This window comes from Pseudopodoces humilis, chromosome 1, assembly GCF_049639895.1.
Source record: "Pseudopodoces humilis isolate 2021_Gansu_Grassland_sample_001 chromosome 1, ASM4963989v1, whole genome shotgun sequence".
In the NCBI taxonomy this organism is placed as follows: Eukaryota; Metazoa; Chordata; class Aves; order Passeriformes; family Paridae; genus Pseudopodoces; species Pseudopodoces humilis.
In genome coordinates, this window is record NC_142200.1 from 33901245 (window position 1) to 33919870 (window position 18626).

Sequence of the window (18626 nt, forward strand, 5' to 3'; positions counted from 1 at the left end):
TGAAAGAAGGATTTTTTGTTTTCACATCCCTTACAGGTTTATCCCTGCAAGATGCAGGCAAAGCATAGTGTGCGGTATCCAGGGGCATTTCAGCTCAAATATTTCCAAGAATACTTCCAAGCTCACAGCCTGTGTTTGGAGACCACTGCTATACGTAAATCCATGCACAGGGAGGCAGAAGAGAGAAGGCCTGACTACTTCCCAGAGAAACAGTGGAAGGGAAGGCACAAATAAGCAGCTGGTAATATTTTAGTATGGGAATCAGAGGAGAATTACTTCCATTTTTGTTAAAACAAAAATTGTGGTCTCTAAGCATGAAGAACTGGAGGAATGCATGGACACAGCACATATAACTCAGACTCATATCTGAACAAATTTACTCCACTTGCCCACTATGTAAAAAGGGCAAAACCCACTTCTAGCAACAATCCCAAGAAATCCATACTTAGTTGCTCAAAGGGCCTGGTTTTTTTTTGAACACTGATCACATTTTTTTTTGTGCTACAAAACTGCGGATATGAATTTCCATCAACGACTAGAAAATTTCTATAAAGAAACAAGGATTTGTTCATTGCTTTCAGTACTTCAAAGAAAAACACTTATTTTAGGAGAAACGTATCTATCTAAATGTTTTGTCGGTTTTTTATCATGAACAAAAGCACGTTTTATATGTTTTGACAACAACTAAACTGGAAGTTTCATTAAGCTACGATCCCAAGGAACTATTAAAAACCTGACAAAGAAATGTATTTTGAGTCTGAAATTCAAACAAACTGAAGTTTAAAAAACCCACTCCATCATTTTCTTTAATTAGGTTCCTATGGTTATTAAATGTTGACCCAAACTCCTCAAGAGAGAATTAACTCAAACCACAACATTGCAAGCATTACTCTGCTATTCTGGCATGATTTCATAGCTTGCTTTTTGCTTACCGTATTGTAGAGTTTATCAAACTCTGCATACCGTCGAAAGACAAACCACTCATTTCTGCCAACAGAGACCAACACTTTGTAAACCTGTAGGAAGAAGAAGTGTTATTTCCCACAAAGCTCAGTAAAACCTCCCAGGTTTAATCTTGTGGTGGAAGTAAGGGCAGCTTGCTAAATTTATTGTGTAAATGCACTTATCGAACCATGTACTACTTCTTACAGCTAAGTCACACAGACATCAACAGAAATGATTAAAAAAATTTCTGTAAAGTACCAGAATCTCTTTCTTGTTCTTTTAAACACCAGGTAAGCAAAAACACAAAAATTGATTTAGTGGAGTTTCATAAATTAGTTAATATCCAAAAAAGAACACCTGGCCATCAGATAGCAGTCTATTAAAATTTAATATGAAATTTTTTTAGCAACTCTATAATCCATAATAAAGACTAATAATAAAGAAGAAAAGTATTTAAAAGTACTGAAGATTGCCTTCGCCAAAACCTAAAGAGAAAGTACATATGGAAAGTACAAAGATAACTGTTCATTTGAACACCTTGAATACAGAAGAATCCTGGCTGATGGCAAATTGTTCAGGGAGTCAAAAATGCTGCTGTGGCTGAAATACAGCCCATATAACATAATACACAGCACCGTGATGAAGGGAAGTGTAGCTGGAATCTGCTGCACACTTCTGGCCTTTCAAATGCCATGTCACAGAGGACTTCAGTAACTAGACAGATTGTCAGTCCCTGGATTCACAAATCTGGTTGGCAGCTGTGTGTCCAGCAGGCTTCTCCTGTCTCTCAGGAGAAGCTGTCTTCGCTTCTCTACTTTCTTGTACTTCCAGAAGTAGCTCAGCTATTCCTTCAGGGGCAAGGAAGGGCACAGTAAGGAAATGAGCGCAGAGCACTGCTAATTCCCAACACAGACAACTGGACGAATGCCCCAGTCTCTTTTCTGCTCTCTCTCTAACTCCACAGTGGAAGTAGCAGCCACCACCATCAGTTCCTCAGCCTGAGGGCTGCAGTCACACTGTGTCAATTGCTCACATAAGCTGTTCTCAGTCCCAGGCCCTGGGGAACACAGGAAGCTGGATAGAAGCATCCAGCAGAATGCTGATGAGACATTCTAAGAAAACCCACTTTGCTTCATACTGCTAAACAAGTGTTAGCATAAAACCTACCCCCTCCCCTTCTAGAGCCTCCCTACACTGCAGACAGCAAAAGCTTCAGCTGCAAAACTTAAGCATTGTCCTCCTGAACTGGGTCTCTCATACAGCAACCAAATCCTGCGAGCAACGTTCAAACACAAAACACCTCTGCAAATCAATGCCAACACACTTGAGCAGAGAGCCAAGGTAGCTGGGCAGAATGCACAGACAGCAGAGTGCACAGGGAAGTATAACTAAGGATACGAGATGATATTCACCTCCTTGGCAACCGCTAAATTAAAACAGTTTTGTTCTCAGAGTAGCTGTGGAACAACGACACAATCAACATTTTTTACACAAGAGAGCATAAAAAAACCTGTATGAGGTCATTCAATTCACACCACTAACAAAGCTCTTGCATACCCCAACAAAGGAACAGCTGCAAGTGCAACAGTTATAGACAAATTGAGCGGTAAGAAAACACACAATATCTACAAAGAATCTGGTAAAACCTAAAACCATTCCATGTCTGGGCTGTATTACTACTCTCAGCTACACCTATGTAATGATTAGAGAGATGTGCAATGCTTATTTCTGGAAAGGTGGGGGGGAGGAATCTAGACTTAGTTAGATAATAACCTTTTTAAGTCTTAATTATTCCTAATCCAAATTTGGCCATAGAAAACACCTTAAACATAGATATGATGCATCCATAACTCATAGTATGTGGGTAAAAACCACAAAGCTTTAATAAAAATAATAAAGGAAGAAAAATAAACAGAATTCCTGAAACTCCCAGATACAGACAGGACAGGATCTAGCTATTTCTGGATGTAGTAGGATTTCTTCACAAAAGAAATCATTGAAATGAAAAGCCTTCAAATCCATTTGTGGTAGCTCGTGCTCCTGGATTAAACACTTGACTTTTACTAAACAAAGGAAAATAAAAAGGTAGGCTGTTTTCCAATTTTGACAGAGCAATCATTAACAAAGTAAGGAAACTGTTTCTTGTCAACAAATAAAAAAACAAAAAAACAAAACCAAAGAGAACTCCAATCTCCATGCGGCTGAGGATTAATATTATACATCACAGGTCTGAGACAAAGTTTTCAGATTTAATCAGACCAACAGCACCCTTGAAAGAGATTTTTTAATAAGCGTGTATATGATCTGTGTGTAAAGGGAGATGAGAACAGGTCAGAAGAGAAAATTAGGCCTCAGACATCAAACAGCACAGGGATAAAAGTGAGAAACCCAAAACAAAGCTATTTGTCAAAACAAGCCAAAGAATGACCTAATATGCAGCAAGGACAGAAAGCAATTAATATAGGCTAGGTATAGTCCAAAACAAGGAAATACTTTACTCATTTTATGGAGAAAGTGAATGCTGAATCTTCAGGAAAATGCAGGACAGCAAACTAGTGTGGATTTACATAGAAGCTGGTTGCCATGAATTGAAAGCAAATTGAGTGAAAGCAAAAGAGGTTCCCTGCCAGAACACCTAAAAAGCGCAAACACGTAATTATTTGGGAAAAAAAAAAAAAATTGATAGTAAATATATAAAAAATATGCAGTATTTAACAAAAGCAAATCAAATGTCCATTAAAAGGTCACGAAAATGCTCAGGAGGAATGAGAAGTTTGCTTCCAGAGAAAAAACTAAAAAGCTCATTTAATTATCAGAATGACGACTGCCCAGAGACATGATTGTTTTCAAAAATGCTTTATCAGAGTAAATGTGAAGGGAAGAACTAGAGCTAGCGAAAGCTAAGCTGTACATACTTGTCTTGTTTCCATGCCAGCATTAAGTGAGCCATCAAAAGGTTTGAGCTGAAATTCAGTTTCTATTCAGACCAGTAAGATTCTAGAAGTGTCTCAGAAGCAGCAGTGAGACATACTGCGAGCAATGGTAAGGTGAAGGCTGTACCGTCACCTGAAATCTCTCCTAGCCTTTATCACTCTGACCTTCCTTTTCAGCCCAACTGAAAACCCTTCTTACTGCTCTTTATAGAAATAGCACCAGTGTAGCCATCAAGGAGACAGTTATACCTACCACAAATTTGTTAAGAACTGTTTCCCCCCTGCATCCCTTTCTCACTCCCTGTCAAAGTACTGACGGGATCCTGTCATTACACACAGCTACGGAAGAGGGGACACAGTAACAGCACTGACACATGCTGGAATTCACAGTTCCTACCATGAAGTTTAGTATGACCCTCGCTTCTGTTATCAAATCCTAAAATATATGTGATAATATCCGAAAGCTTGGTTGTGAAAGCACTTCTTGTCAAGCTGCTAATTACTCCCTGGCAAAGAAAGCAGAAGCCAGCAAGACGAAGTGTACCTCTGCACAGTGTAAGCTGGGCTGGATTCTTTCCCCCCTCTTCTCTCAGGCCCCCATTTCTGATGTTTCGTACAGCTTTCTAAAGGGCACATACAAGAAAGTGCCTTTACACTGCCCAGGTTGTCTCACACACCTGTAGGTAAAATGACCTGGGAATCACAACATTATTACACGCTCGGTGTACCACACTGGCATATTTTAACTGCAGAACTGCCAACACTGAGGCAACAAAACAAACCTGTTCTGCTCAAGTTTAGACTGTCACGAAAGTTTGCCCGCTCACCTGAGTTTCACATGAATGCAGAGGTTTAAGGAATTAGTAAAGTTCTCTTTTGTTTATTCCCCTTACCAGCACACTCCTTCCCCAAGCTACATCTTGACGCACTTGTAGAATAAAACAGCACTGTTCTTCTCCAAGGAAGGGAGGTGAAGAGGAAAAGGAGACAACATAACTCATAGCAAACCACTGCTTTGTTGTATTCTTCAGACAGCAACTCCATATGAGGGTGCTTGCATTCCTCATCTGAAGAGTGACTAACTCACTCAATGAAAAAAAAAAATCTTAGAGGAAGTTGCACAAGAGCAATGAAATAGTTTGAGCCTTCTAAAGGAAGTTTTTTGATCTTGTCATTTAGGGTTATACAGATGCCAAACAAAAATCCATACCACACTACCTTTTTTTTTTTCAATGACCAATGCAAAGAATTTCCCGTACCATAGGAAGACTTCACAACCAGAAAGTCAAACTGGGAGGCAAAGAAAGGAAGAGAGAGAGAAATGACAAGAAGTGGAAATGGGAACAGGATAGGAAGAAACTCATAAGCATTAGAGTCAGAAACAGGAAGAGAGAAAAAAGGTTTTGAAAAAATTTGATGATTTTTTTTTCTCATTTTTCACTAAAAAATTACAATAGTAGAATAGGATATCTGTGAAAGAATGGATGTTAAAACAAACAAACCCCCACAAAGAACCAAATCCACACTTTATCCCTTTACAAAATAAATGTCTTCATGAAAAATCATGTATCAATGCCCAAAATGGTACCAAAATGTTTTCCTTGTACTTGGATATGTAAATATTTTAAACAAGAAAATGCAGCTATTTCGGGGTAAAAATAGCAGAAATTTGTAAAGGCAAGTTCTTTTTGCAGAAAGCAACACAGGTCAACACTGTAAAATACTCACAACTTTTCACACTGGACTATGGCCAGTACTCACAAGAGCAAGGAAACTGATTCCCATAATACTACTGAGAATAATATGAAACTCAGAAGAAAAGCAAGCAGCACTGCTAGGCACCAACAGCCTATGACTTTGCCCACAACACTTACTCTCTTACATACTTACAGTAAATCTCTTTTTCTTCTCTCTGTGTTCATCAGAGCTGGGAATGCTAACACTTGGGCAGCTCTCTTTGAGATCCATTTTATGTTTCTTGTGACAAATTCGTTACAGGACCCTGCTTTGGGTGTTGCAATCAGGAGGTATCGTCAATGGTACTGATCCAAGATCCGCAGCTTTTCTTGAGAAAACATGAACTCCATCATGTCATCTTAAAATGAACATAGAAGGACAATTTAAGTACAGGAGCTCTTAACTCACAGTGCTAAAAACCTGTGTGACAAGAACTTTTGCTGGCAGGAAATGCACATTAATATGCACATATAAAACCACAATCATGCCTATTTTGTAAACTTTCATGCTTGTAGTCCTTTGTTGTTTCACTGAAATCACTCACATTCTCCAAGGACACAAGTGCATCCAAAAAATCACTGAGCTGTGTAGACATACTGGAAACAGATTTGGGCCCACTGCAGAGAATACTCTGTAGCAACAAAGGGCATGAAGAAATAATTGAAGATGACAACCTGGTATCAGACATCTGAGAAATGCCACTGACTTGTACATTCAGAACAATTTATTTCAATACCAAAGGTTTTCAACTCTATGAGTCTGTACCAGAGGGCACTTCAGATTTGTCAGAACATGCTGAGTTCATTTAAATATCACATCAGAGATTAAAGATGACATGAGAAAAACTGAATTTTCATGTGAATTTAGAGAGGGACACAGGCAGCATCATGTGTCTGTCTGAATATTTACCTTTTCTGCCCCTCTTTCCCCTTCCTGTGCATGCTTTGTGTTTGGCAGAACACAGGGTGTAAGGTCACCCCTTCCCTTCAGTGGAAAAGTTAAGTTTCCTTGCAGAATGTGAGAAGGGCACAACACAAGAGACTGAGAATAAAGCCATCAAAAAGGCAGAAAGCTTAGTGTAAACCAGGTGCCTCTTCACTCATGGAAGGACAGTATTCTCCACACCTGCCCTGAGCACAAGCACATTATTCACTGGACCCCACTGATAACAGGAACTTCAGCAATGCTTAGGAGCAGCCAAAATTAATGCTGCATAGCTACAACCCTCTGTTTGGGCCTGCACAGCACATCCATCTGAACTGCTCTGCTGAAATGCAGCACAAGATGTGCTTAGAACAAGATGTGTCTGATCAACTTACAAACATGAGAAGAGTGTTTCAGAAAGAGGGGGACCTCAGTTCTCTTTGAAATAGCCAGAGGAAATAGGAGCACACAGTTCAACATTAACTCCCTATTTTCTTATAACAGGGAAGTATAAAAGTGAACTCTGTATTTCATATCATAAATTTCCAAAAAAGCACAAACTAATCCCATGCAATTCTGCTATTAGAGAGACACCCATATTTATGTTGGCACAAAGGCCAAAGCCCCTGGAATCCAGTGAAAAGATTTGTTCTTGGTACCCAACTAGTCTCAGTCAGTCAACTGACTATTTTTCTTGCTCTCAAGAGCCAGATCATCAAACTTCATGTTGTTATTTCTCATCTTGCCATTTAAAATTCAGTTAATTTTCAAAGATCTAGCTGATGACTTTAACAAAAAGGAATGTTTACAACCACTAAAGGAATGTTTACAATCACAGCCAAGTGATAGATCATCCATACTGCAAGATATTCAGAAAATTATTTTTAGCTACAACTGCATTTACCTTAATTTGATTGTTCCCTTCTTCACCAATTAGGTAATTATAGTGTTAAGCAGTAAGCTTCTCCCCCACCTTTATTTTTTTGATTAGAACACAGTTCATTCAAGCCAGTTACACAGACCTTGAGTTTCAAATTGGTTTCTATTTTCCTTTGGAAAGCTACTGTTAAAAGCTTTATTACAAGGCACACCTTCCACAACTTTATATCAGCATGAGATTAAGAGTGTTCCTTTCCCATTGCCACATACTAAAATTGAGATGTAAAGGTTAACTGAGCTCCTCTCCATCATAAGAGCTCCACTAACACCACTTCCAGTAAGTGTTTCACTAAGTTTAGACTTCACTAAGTCTCAGCTTTACTTTACTTAGTGCTTTACTAAGCACTTGTGTCAATCTTTAGCCACTTCAGGTCCAGTATCAGGAACTGAGCATAAGCCCCTGTGTTTTATCTGTCTTACTGCTCATCACAGAAAAACAAGTAAAGCTTTAAAATGGATTAGGTGTTCCCTGATTAATGTCACTCACTGTCCTTCTCCTTTTGCAAACCAACATTCGTTACAAAGGTTTCCAAGATGCCCACACTCATTTTCACAACACAGGCTGTATTTCTCTCATCCCTTCAGTTTCTTATTTTTAGTGTTAGAGTTTTAAATGCCAGTACAGGAGCCGTACAGATTAAAAGCTGTAGTCTTGGAAGACTGAGCTTTATTTCAGATCTGAAGTTGAAAGATCTCTAAAAAACAAAAGGAGGAAGTGTCAACCAGATTAATTCAGGAAGAGTTCATCTTACTGGGGAGAAGAAGAATAAATCATCTGAGAAGCTAAAACTGTAATGTTCACATTTCTTTCTGTAAGCTGCCTGGAAGATCACTGGCTGTGATTATTTTCTTTCCCTGAGGCATCTCCTCTGAACCGTGCCTGGGTCACCAACGTTAAGCTGAACTGACAAACTTGGAAGAACTGCATTTTCACTTTGCCACTAAGCTCCAGCAGATCAGAGCTTTCTTTCAATTTCTATTTGCCTCGAGCATATCAGCTCCTGAGAGCTTCTTACATCTGAACTGTAGGTCTGACTAAAGAAATAGGGACAGACTTGCCTTAATCTTTACCATGCTACAGGTCAGGAACACAGCTGTAGTTTAAATAGCATGTAAAACCACTAATGCTGTGATAACTACATTAAGTAATAATGCAGAGAAAACAGTAGAGACGTTTTTATCCACAGCTGCAAAAGTGGAAGCTGCAGCATTTTGAAGGATTCCAGGTACAAGTGAGTTTAACAGACACTGTCAGCAGAGACATCTTTACCTCTGGTTACAGCATTTCCTGGAACTAACAACAAGCAGCCCCTCGGCTCAGCTTTGGTAACACACCAAAAGGGAAGGGAACTTCAGAAAAGCACATATCAAAGTAAGTCCCCTCAAATCAAACTTGACCACCAGTGAAAGATGAAGATAATGTAGACAACCTGCAAGACAGATAAATGCTGAGACCAGTGCTGTCCAGAAACAGCTAAAACTTAAGCTGCTACAGTATGGAGACCCGGAACAGGAGAAAACACAGAAAAAGTTAGAGTAGATCAGAAGTCACCAGTTCTCCTGGCACAGTTTCAAGCCTATCAACAGTTACACTGTCCATCCTCTCCATGGGGGCTGTCAAAAAGCCAGCAGTATTTTCACTGTTTCCTGCAGGAAGCCACAACAACATCAATCCTCAGGCTGACCCTTACCTGCAGTGAAGCAAGAGCGTAGCAATAGCAGAACCCTGACACCATGAGAGCATACACAAATCTACTACACCCACAAACGACTATAAAATCTTCTGTGTAGCCTAATACCTGCATACAACAGGCAAATAAGACATAGTTTAGCAGCATGTGCCATCCTCCTTTTACTCTCTTCTACATAAGTAAACTGTATTAGAAAAGGTTTCTGAAGTTTAATTAGACTATTTTATTCTGGACTGAAACATTTTCTATTCTTTTTAAAATGGTAATGGCCTATCACTGTATAATCAGAAGATCTTTTTCTGGGTGTTTATGCTTCAGCCTCTGCCTAGAATGTCCAAGTCTAGATTAGGTAGCTGTGTACTCACCTGGCACCTCTCCAGCTGCTGCCACATTGCCGTAAATACCTCTAAGGCCAGGGCAAATCACACTCACTCTTCGAGTAACACAAGGGAAGCTGAGACAAGAACAGACAAAACTCCCAAAAGACTCTCCCAGCAAGCACGTTTGGACGAATCACCAGGATCCATATCCACTGGAACAGTGTATAGGCACTTCCCTATACACTAATCATCTACCCTGAAGGACTTAGTTTGGGGCTGAGTCATCATTAAACCAGCTGCTGAAAACCTCACCTGTGATACCAGTTACAGAAACAACTTGCATATAAAGAAACTGAAAGCAAGGTACAGGAGGCAGTCCTATTATTCATTATAAACACTACCTTAACACTTCTAACTTTAGAGAAAGTATCAACTTTGGCATACTTTTCATCACTTCCTCAGTGTTCTCCACAGATACACAGAAAATGGCTCAACATATCACTGCACCTTACACAATCTTGGAGAAAACCCAGAAAGTCAACTTTTTCTCAACCTCTCTATGGAGAAATAGTATCCCCGTCTTGTTACCAGACAGGCAGCTGACACACAGGAAACAGGAGACAAGATATTCAGTGCAACAGAAATACAGGATGACGGCCTGTATGTGAAATCAAATGCTTCAGAAAAAGTCAAAAGCAGAACACAGACTGCTAATCTGAAGAGACAGGGATGGCCAGAAGCTGTTCAGTAACAAGGTTCTGGAGAAAACAGGTTTCATTCACAAAAGACATCCTTTTAAATATCACATTACACACAATTTTTAATACAGTAACACTAGACACCAGGGTAGACCTCTAGTGAGACTTCACCTGAATGAAAAAAAGAGAGCACTAACCAAAATACTCTAGCCAATCCTTGGCTTATCTCCACACTCCCTTCTAAGAACAATTTGAGGGAGTTGAGAATTCAGCCACTGGTATAAAGAAAAAAGCCTGCTCCCTGTTTACACATCCACCCACTACCTAGCAGTTTTAAAATTTCTAGTAGCACCACTCCTCTGCAGCAACATGGGCAAAGTCCAATTCAACTGAATCTTTCTATTTAGAGGAAAGGAGTGCAAGTAAAGTGAAAATGCTACCACAAGAATGAAATAGGTAATTACCCTCTTTTTGTCTCTATCAAATTTACTTTGGAGAAGTCAGGCAAACATTAACTTCCCACAGCTGTACTGCACCCAAGAACATCCCTTCAGCCCCACCTCCCAAAAGAAGCCCCAATAAATTACTCTTAAACTGGCATGTAACAAGATTCATGGCCTGGATTAGACCTATTTGCATTCATATTTATTACATGATGGAACACAGGTTCTCTGCTGTGGTAAGCAAACCCTGAGTAATAAAAGAACAAATATTTAAGAACAAATATTGCCAGTAAGAGGCAGCTGTCTTTTAATCCTGAACACATCTCTGCAATAATTTCCACTTTAGCCTGTGTCCACAGTATCCACAAGGACCACTATGTGCCTCAGATGGTTCAATCTACACAAACAACAGAGTATATTAAAAAATCCAGTTTGTATTACATTTGATACCTGCACATTTCTTGGTGTGCTTTCTCAGTCTGCCTACGCAAGGTCCAATTAAATTTTAAATGTAGATGCCTAAGGATAGCACAGCTCAAGAACTGCAGCAGCAGCACCATAAGCTACTTTGAAGAGGTCTTACAGACAGCTGACAGCAGCCACCTGCAACATAGTCAATTCTACATAAGAGGGCAGTCAGACTTCAGTGAACACCAAGCAAATAATCCAGCCTCATTTCACCCCTCTGGATAAAAATTAAACAAGAGAACATCGCATTTCAGTTCCAGATATGCTGGACATGTTCTACATGACCTTCAATAGAAATCACCAACTGCTCTCCCTTGGTTTCACTACATAAATACAGAATTCCAATCTGTTTAAGATGGATGTTACTGCTAACGCATTGACTATGTAGAGAGTTCTGGGATTTTATGTACTGTAATCAGCAAAAGGGTAAAATCCATATAACAGAATATAGCTGGATAATAACATAATGAAATATGTAAATCCAAGCTACAGGCCACAATCCAGAAATCACACTTTTGAAATCTGTGCCTTACAAAATTGATGGCTGCCTAGAACCATGAGGCTGTTGGATAAAGAAAAGATAACAACTTAAACACTGGAATATAAAAGGCAAGCAAGAGAAAGACCCTTTAGCAATATACAAACTGCATGTCCAGTTCACCCACCACCAGTTAGTGGATTCATCATGTTACATCAGTGCAACCACAGCAAGTATTCTATGTCCATTCTTCAGTTTACAGACTCCCACAGGTAAGAGCATACACTGAACTCCTACATATTTGTGTGCTCCACAGAGAATGAGAAGGTGCACTTTGTAAGGATTCACAGATTAGTGGCTTATGCACATAAAACAAAATTTGGTGCAACAACATCAGATGTGGTGAGGCTGCAATTTACATCACAGGTGGGAATTCGAAAGCAATTTTAAAACATTTTGCTGTTATTATTATTATTATGTTACATTATCATGTAACCATTAGTACCTACTTCTTCAGCTTTGACAAGGTTTTTAAAACAACCAGTACTTCTCACTGACATGGGCACGTCAACTGTGCTGCATTTCTGATCTAAACGAGGATCTCAAAGTATATCTTAAGAAATAGGTCAGTTTTCTAGCTTTAAGAAATACCATGTATGGAGACTACCTTAATAACACTGAACTTTCCAAAATGCTTTCCAAAACCTAGTAACAATTTTTCCTGAAATCTAAAGTATCTTAAAGCCTTCAGGAAAATACTCCTCCATATGCAGCTTCTGTTTTTACCATTAGTTCATATTACAGTCATTGAAGAGACTGATGTGCAGGTGAAGGAGAAAAAAAAAAAAAAAAAAAGCCAGAACTATATTTAGACACTGAGACTGAAACACTACTGTTAGAAGAATCCAAAACAGAGTAACATCAACCCTTAAAAAGACAGTCTCATTCTGTGTGTGTCTCTAAAACCACCTGAAATGTCTGAAAGAAGTTATAAACAAATCTGAGCTACAAGGACACTGCAGCAAGTGATATTCACAGAAATCTTCAGTGCAGGAAGAACCATAAGGGCATTCAGGTGACACCGCTGTGCTGTGATGAAACGCACTACCCGCATGACAACGTATTCTAAGTTTAATGGGGGAATAAGAAAGGCACATTTCATCCTGCAAAACTACTGCACGTTTAGAAGCAGCAGTTACACCTTTATGAGCTGCTGGAGGAGAAAAACTCACATAAACACACACACAGAAAACAAATGGACGAGCTGTCAAAAGAGCTTTAACCGTAGTATTTTACAACAGCCTTTTAATTAACCTCCACAAAATTAAATTCCTCAAGGGTACCTGAATCCCGACAAAGTAGCGTTGCCTAACACGCTTCAGTGCTTCTCTCCAGAAACAGCTGCACGTCCTGGCTGCGAAGCACTCGAGGAAGGACGAGAACGACCGCGTAGAAGCCGTCCCGGTTCCCCTCCCTGGGTACCACGGACCCGCACCTACCTCCTCCTCCTCCTCCTCCTGCTGCCGCTCTTCCCCTTCCTCCTCACCGGCGCAGCCAGCGGCTTCACCGCACCGCGAGGACCTCGGGGACGAAACCAAGCTTCTCTCGCCTTCACCCCAGCAACTATTTCTCGGCTCCTGGACTTCTAGGAAGTTAAGGCGTTCCTCCCGTCCGCGGCCCAGAGCCCGCCGCCGCTGCCCCGCGCGGCCATCGCCCGCCCCCGCAGGATAACGCGCCCGGGGCTCGGCGCCCGGGGAAAGGGAAAGGCGGCTCCGCCTGGGCGCGGAGGCTGCGGCCGCCCTCTCTCTCTCTCTCTCTCCCCCCCCCTCCTTCTCTTATTCCCTCCCTCCTTCCCTCCCTGTCTCTTTGCCTGCCTCCCGCCCCTACCCGCCCGCGGCGCCAGGCTGCCCGCCCGCCCGCGCAGCCCTCCGCGGAACCCAGACCCCGGCTCGCCACGGGCTGTAGGACGGGGCCGGGAGGTGAGATCCTGTCCTCCTCCCGCCCTATATATATATCTATATATCTATATAACTACACTAAAATACAATCTTTTAAAAAACGTTTTTGTGTTTTAGGGGCAAGCTTCCACTTCCCCTAATCACAAGCTTTCAGTCCCTTCTCCCCTCCCCAGCCCCTAGGGGGATGCTCCCGCTTCTGCTGGGCGGCTCCCCACAGAAAGTCTGGAAAAACAGCAACGCTCTGGTAAAAATAACTTAAGAACACCCCTGCGCCCACGAGGGGTTTCAGTTTAACTCTTCAGTGTGTCCAGGGGTGCCCACAATCCACCGGCAAGGCCGTCATTAAACCAACCAGCAGCATCTCTCGTTCTGTATGGGCAGGGGCAATAACACAGACTTGACATAGGTTTGTATGATACCTAACACCATTTAGGGAACTATTTCTGCAACCTCTGAAATTTCACGAGTAAGTTTCAATACTCCCGTTAAAACTGAACTGACTTCTTAAAATGACGTGTAACTTGGTAAGTTTTCCTGGGCAAATTGAGGCCATAAAACATTTATTAAAAAAAACCAAACAAACAACAAATTCTAGAGAAAAAAAAAAAGCTGCTTTAATGACAATATCACTCCTCACTTTATTTTGTTAAAGAGATCTAAAAGTGTGGGACAAACAGGAGTTAGCATGGATTCTGTTTAACAGAAAGACCACCACACCCATTAAGTTAAACCCTCATGTTTACTGAGCATCTTCTATGATTTCAAACATTCAGAGAAGGCTTAAGAGGCAGGGAATATCTAATGCAAATGTAACACTCAGGATGAGTTAAAGGCTATGCCATTTTAGCTTCCTCCCTATAAATACCTGAAATGTTTCTTAGGATTTCAACAGCCATGTAAAGAATGAGCAAGTGTGAAAATACTGCAGCCCACCCCAGTGTATTACCGATTTAACACAAGGGTATCCCCCAAAACCCACAAGCTGTCATCAGGAACTGTTCTATTGATTATGGAGAAGCCACATGTTCTACAGGCCTGTCTTCACAAGATTTGTATTTGGGCCTGACGGGACATGACAGTGCTCATTTCAACAGTCACAGGTATTGGCAAGTATCTGGCAAGGAGCAATTCAAGAGATCCTGTTTCTGAACAGTCCTGCTGCAGAAGTACTCCTGCATAATACTACAGTCATGTGTCAGGCACTGACAGTCATCCAAGCACTCTCCAAAAACAAATCAGAGAAGCAGTCTGGCAGTTTTTAAAATACGTCAGTGTTTGGATTAATGTGTTGTAACTGTGTACACACAAGCTACAAGTCAACTGGATCACAAGCTTCCATTTCAGTAGAGTACATGCAGGAAGAAATGAGGAATGTTCCCATCCTAACCTGCCCTTTCCTGATTTTGGAGTTTTGTGGTTTTGGATAGGTAGTGCCAGATACTGAGACTTGGCATTGTAGCAACAGCCTTCTCTTGCTCATTCAGATCTGCTTAAAGATCTGCTTCTGCATTCATGGAGAAGTTTTAAAGAACCTTTGTTAGGACTTCTTGTGGTGAGCCCCAGACCAGAATGCTTCTGAGCTTCAGTCAGAATAACTCATTGGCAAATAATTTAGTCAGGTAATTGTATACAAGAGCTATTTTACTTTGCAGTTGTTGAACAGTGTTCCACTTCTGTCTGGTTGATAGTTTTCAGTTAATCATTCACTTGTCAGCAGATCAGTTACATGGAGCTATTGGACTGATTTACAGTACAGCCTTAACCCAGGAAAGGTGAGAATATGACCCTGACTTCGAGATAATGTAACTCTGTTTCCCTGTCCACACAGTCTAAGCCCTAAACCTTTGACTGAAGAGCAGCTATTTTCCCTTCCTCACACTAAAAATCCCTCTGAAGACTAGGCTGTTGAGCAGTTAATTTTATGCAGTTCCTCTCCCTATTCTGGCATAGGTAATTAGAGATTAACAACATGGTACATACCCTTAAATTGTAATTTGCCTGAATGGATTCCATAGCACATTCATCTGTCTACTGCATCATACTATGCAAAACACTGTTAAGGTCCTAAAATTTAAATAAAATGTAATTTACAGATTTGCTTGATGAACTTTTAAAGGCTAATATTCTAATGTTAAGGTGGATACCTGGTGGTTAACTGCATAGCCCGCAGAGAAATGCATGGAACTCAACTTGCCTTTTAGTGAAGTTAAAGGTCAGCATTCACTCTGACATTTTTGTCCCCAGGAACTCCCTTGCATTCCCCATTTATGTTTTCTGAGCAGTAATACACATAGAGAATCTAATTTCCACTGCTTTGCAGTACTTTGCTTCTAAGGAATGTTACAAATCCATGTACTGTGCTGCCATCCCAACTATTTTAAGCCTTTGCTCAAGGAATATCAATGATTGGGTGGTGGGGGTGGAAAATATGAGAAAAGGGAGGAGAAATGAAGGACCCAACTCAAACCATTGCAAATACAAGAGATCACAGAAATGCAGAGTACCTTTAACATATTTCTCCAAGCCCAGGAAGAGCAGGTAGCAACAACATGAACTATTCAGTTCTGCTTTTACTGAAAATGTCCTTAAATTAGTACGAAAACTTTGTCCCTGACCAAAGATCAAAAATCTCATTTTATAACATCAAGAGAGCTATACAGAAAAAACAGAGCATAAAAAAACATTGTAAGACAAAGATAAGCAGAAATACAGATGACTTGTTTAAATGCAGCCAGGAGTTTTGCTAGTGGATACTGTTCCATATAAATACACTGTGGATCTTTTGTATATATTCAAATATTCGCACAAAAAGCACAGCTCAAACCACTCAACAAGCATGGTCCAAAAATTTGAGTTACTTCTAAAACACAGCAGGTCATTGAGCAACAAAATCATTACTGCACTGTCAGCTTCAAACATTAACACCACAGCTTTCCATTTCAGTCCTTGCATCTTCAAAGGAATATCTTAGCCTATCTCTGTTAACACCAAGCTTTGTATCCTACTCCTCACACTAAGGAAAACACAAGCTCCTTGCCCCAGAACAGACTGTTAATAGTCAAGAGGTTTGCACATTAAGATGAGATGGTGTTTGGAATTAAATCTTCTTCTGTGGCAGTATCTTGCCAAAAGTTAACTCCAATTAAACCAAATGTGTCTATTTAAAACTGTCCAAACATGATACGGTAATAAATATGAAGCAATTTTTAAAATAATTATTGTTAGCCTTTAGCCCATCAAGCCCTGAACTTAAGACTTCATTTTGGAAACAATTCATGGCCACTGTAGTTAACCCTGTATGTGCCAATTGTTTTAACCAAAGAAACCAGCCCTCAGCAGGCTGTACCCACTGCACAGCATTGAGCAGTCTGAGGACACTGCCCTTTTGGCAAGGCCTCAGGCTGCAATGGATGGGCCTCACAGTGACACAGGCACAGCAACTCTGGGCAAATACTGTCTGACACCAGGGATTCTGGCTGCCACAAAGACCTCATAAACATGTGAAGACAGATATACACCTGCCCTCTTCTATGAGTTGCTCTCACACTGCTTTCTAGCCTCTTGTTTGGCAGCTGATTAGGCTATGTTCATACCCCACCGTCTGATTAGGAAGAGGCTTGGGCATGGGCCAGTTGGGACAAGGCATTCAGCACTGCAGTGTGGCACCCCAGAGTTGTGTACTGGAGAAAACAGTGTCCTGTTAGACTCCCTGGACTCATGAGATTACCAGAAAACACAGGCTGCCATGGACAACATCAAGAAAGAGAAGATGTTCAGTGAGAAGGTGAACTAACTGAAAGCCTGAGAGAACTGTGGAAGAAATGCCAGCTGGGCAAGATTTAAAGCTCACAATGCAGGTGCAAGCAACAGTATCACCAGCTAACTGTTCTTTACCAAAGCTGGTTTTGTAACACTTAATGAATATAGGCATATTAATAGATTTCATTTAACTCATTTTCATAGTTGCATGCCTGTGCTTATTAGAGGAGTCTGAGTAATGGTTCAGTTTTACATGAGCTGCACAGAGGAAATGGTTTTTTCCCTACTTTCTTTTTGTATGCTAGATCAGCTACAGAATGTCTTCATATGACAGTCTTTCAATCTGAAGGAATGAAATGAATACTTAAAAGACTGATTCACTGCAAACATATACTTCAACCCCTTCTCCCAAGCAAACTAACCAACCCACCAGAAACTACCACAAGCCACCTAAACACGGCTGAAAGATTTAGTATTATCTTTTGACAAAGCGTAAGAACTTGGCAAGTAAAAGGAGGCTTCATTCATAGCGACAAAGTGAACTGCCAGTTTTCCAGCACTCCAGACACAAAGATGATGATCCACATATTACAAGAAGAATGTCCTGAAGCACAGAGGTTAATGAATATCAAAACCACGATCTGCAACAACACTACATGGACTCTCCCGTAGCATAGCAAACACCACAAATCAAAATGATGAAAAACTATAGAAAAACCGTAATGAACTGCATCATTTCATGAACGTCACAGAGTGTGTATAACATGAACCAGAAAAATGACAGCAGCACCACATCAAAGCAATTCTTCACAGAAGCTCAAAGAAAACTGGTTTAAATCAACTGAAGCATATACTAAAAAGGAGCACTAGTACACAAGCAAGACATAAATGAACGCTGAAATTTCGAAGTAAAAAAGCAGTATCAGGCAGTGAAATACCATATCTGCAATTTCAATACATGTATCTCTCTTTTCCTGACTTCATCCTCTTCAAGTTCTTTACTTCCCTCATGCACACACCAAAATGTACTATTGTTACCATATATCGATTACTTTTTCTCAGGTTAGTTTCTAAAAATTACTTAGCATGCAAGGTATTTAAAGTGAACGGTGTATTCAGTGCGCATGAACTGTCTGACCCAAGCCCTGCTGTTTACATCCTGTTCACTTATCACTCCATTAGCTGGCAGGGTTCCACCAGGAGACATCATACAGCCATAGCTGTGTCCTTAGGAGAAGCACCGCTATCAGAGGGCACAGGGCCAGCATCTCTTTTTGCCATACAGCTGCCCTCACTCACTGCAAGTGTGCAGTCTGGAGCAGGTACCCAAGTG

General features: G+C 40.7%; 1 protein-coding gene across 5 annotated transcripts in view; it reads right to left on the reverse strand.

The window, feature by feature from the left end:
• SGK3 (serum/glucocorticoid regulated kinase family member 3) overlaps positions 1-18626 on the reverse strand; it is a 56023-nt gene that overhangs the window by 20835 nt on the left and 16562 nt on the right. For 2 of the 5 annotated variants that reach the window (XM_014256027.2, XM_014256033.2), the window contains 2 exons: positions 5769-5973; positions 933-1016 (listed from right to left, as the gene is read on the reverse strand). In XM_014256027.2, the coding sequence (XP_014111502.2) occupies positions 933-1016; positions 5769-5846 (162 nt within the window). In that variant the 5' untranslated portion in view covers positions 5847-5973. Of the gene's footprint in view, positions 1-932; positions 1017-5768; positions 5974-9534; positions 9704-12919; positions 13033-13075; positions 13366-18626 lie in introns of those variants that run through there. The other 3 variants (XM_014256029.2, XM_014256055.2, XM_014256046.2) reach the window with 3 other exon arrangements.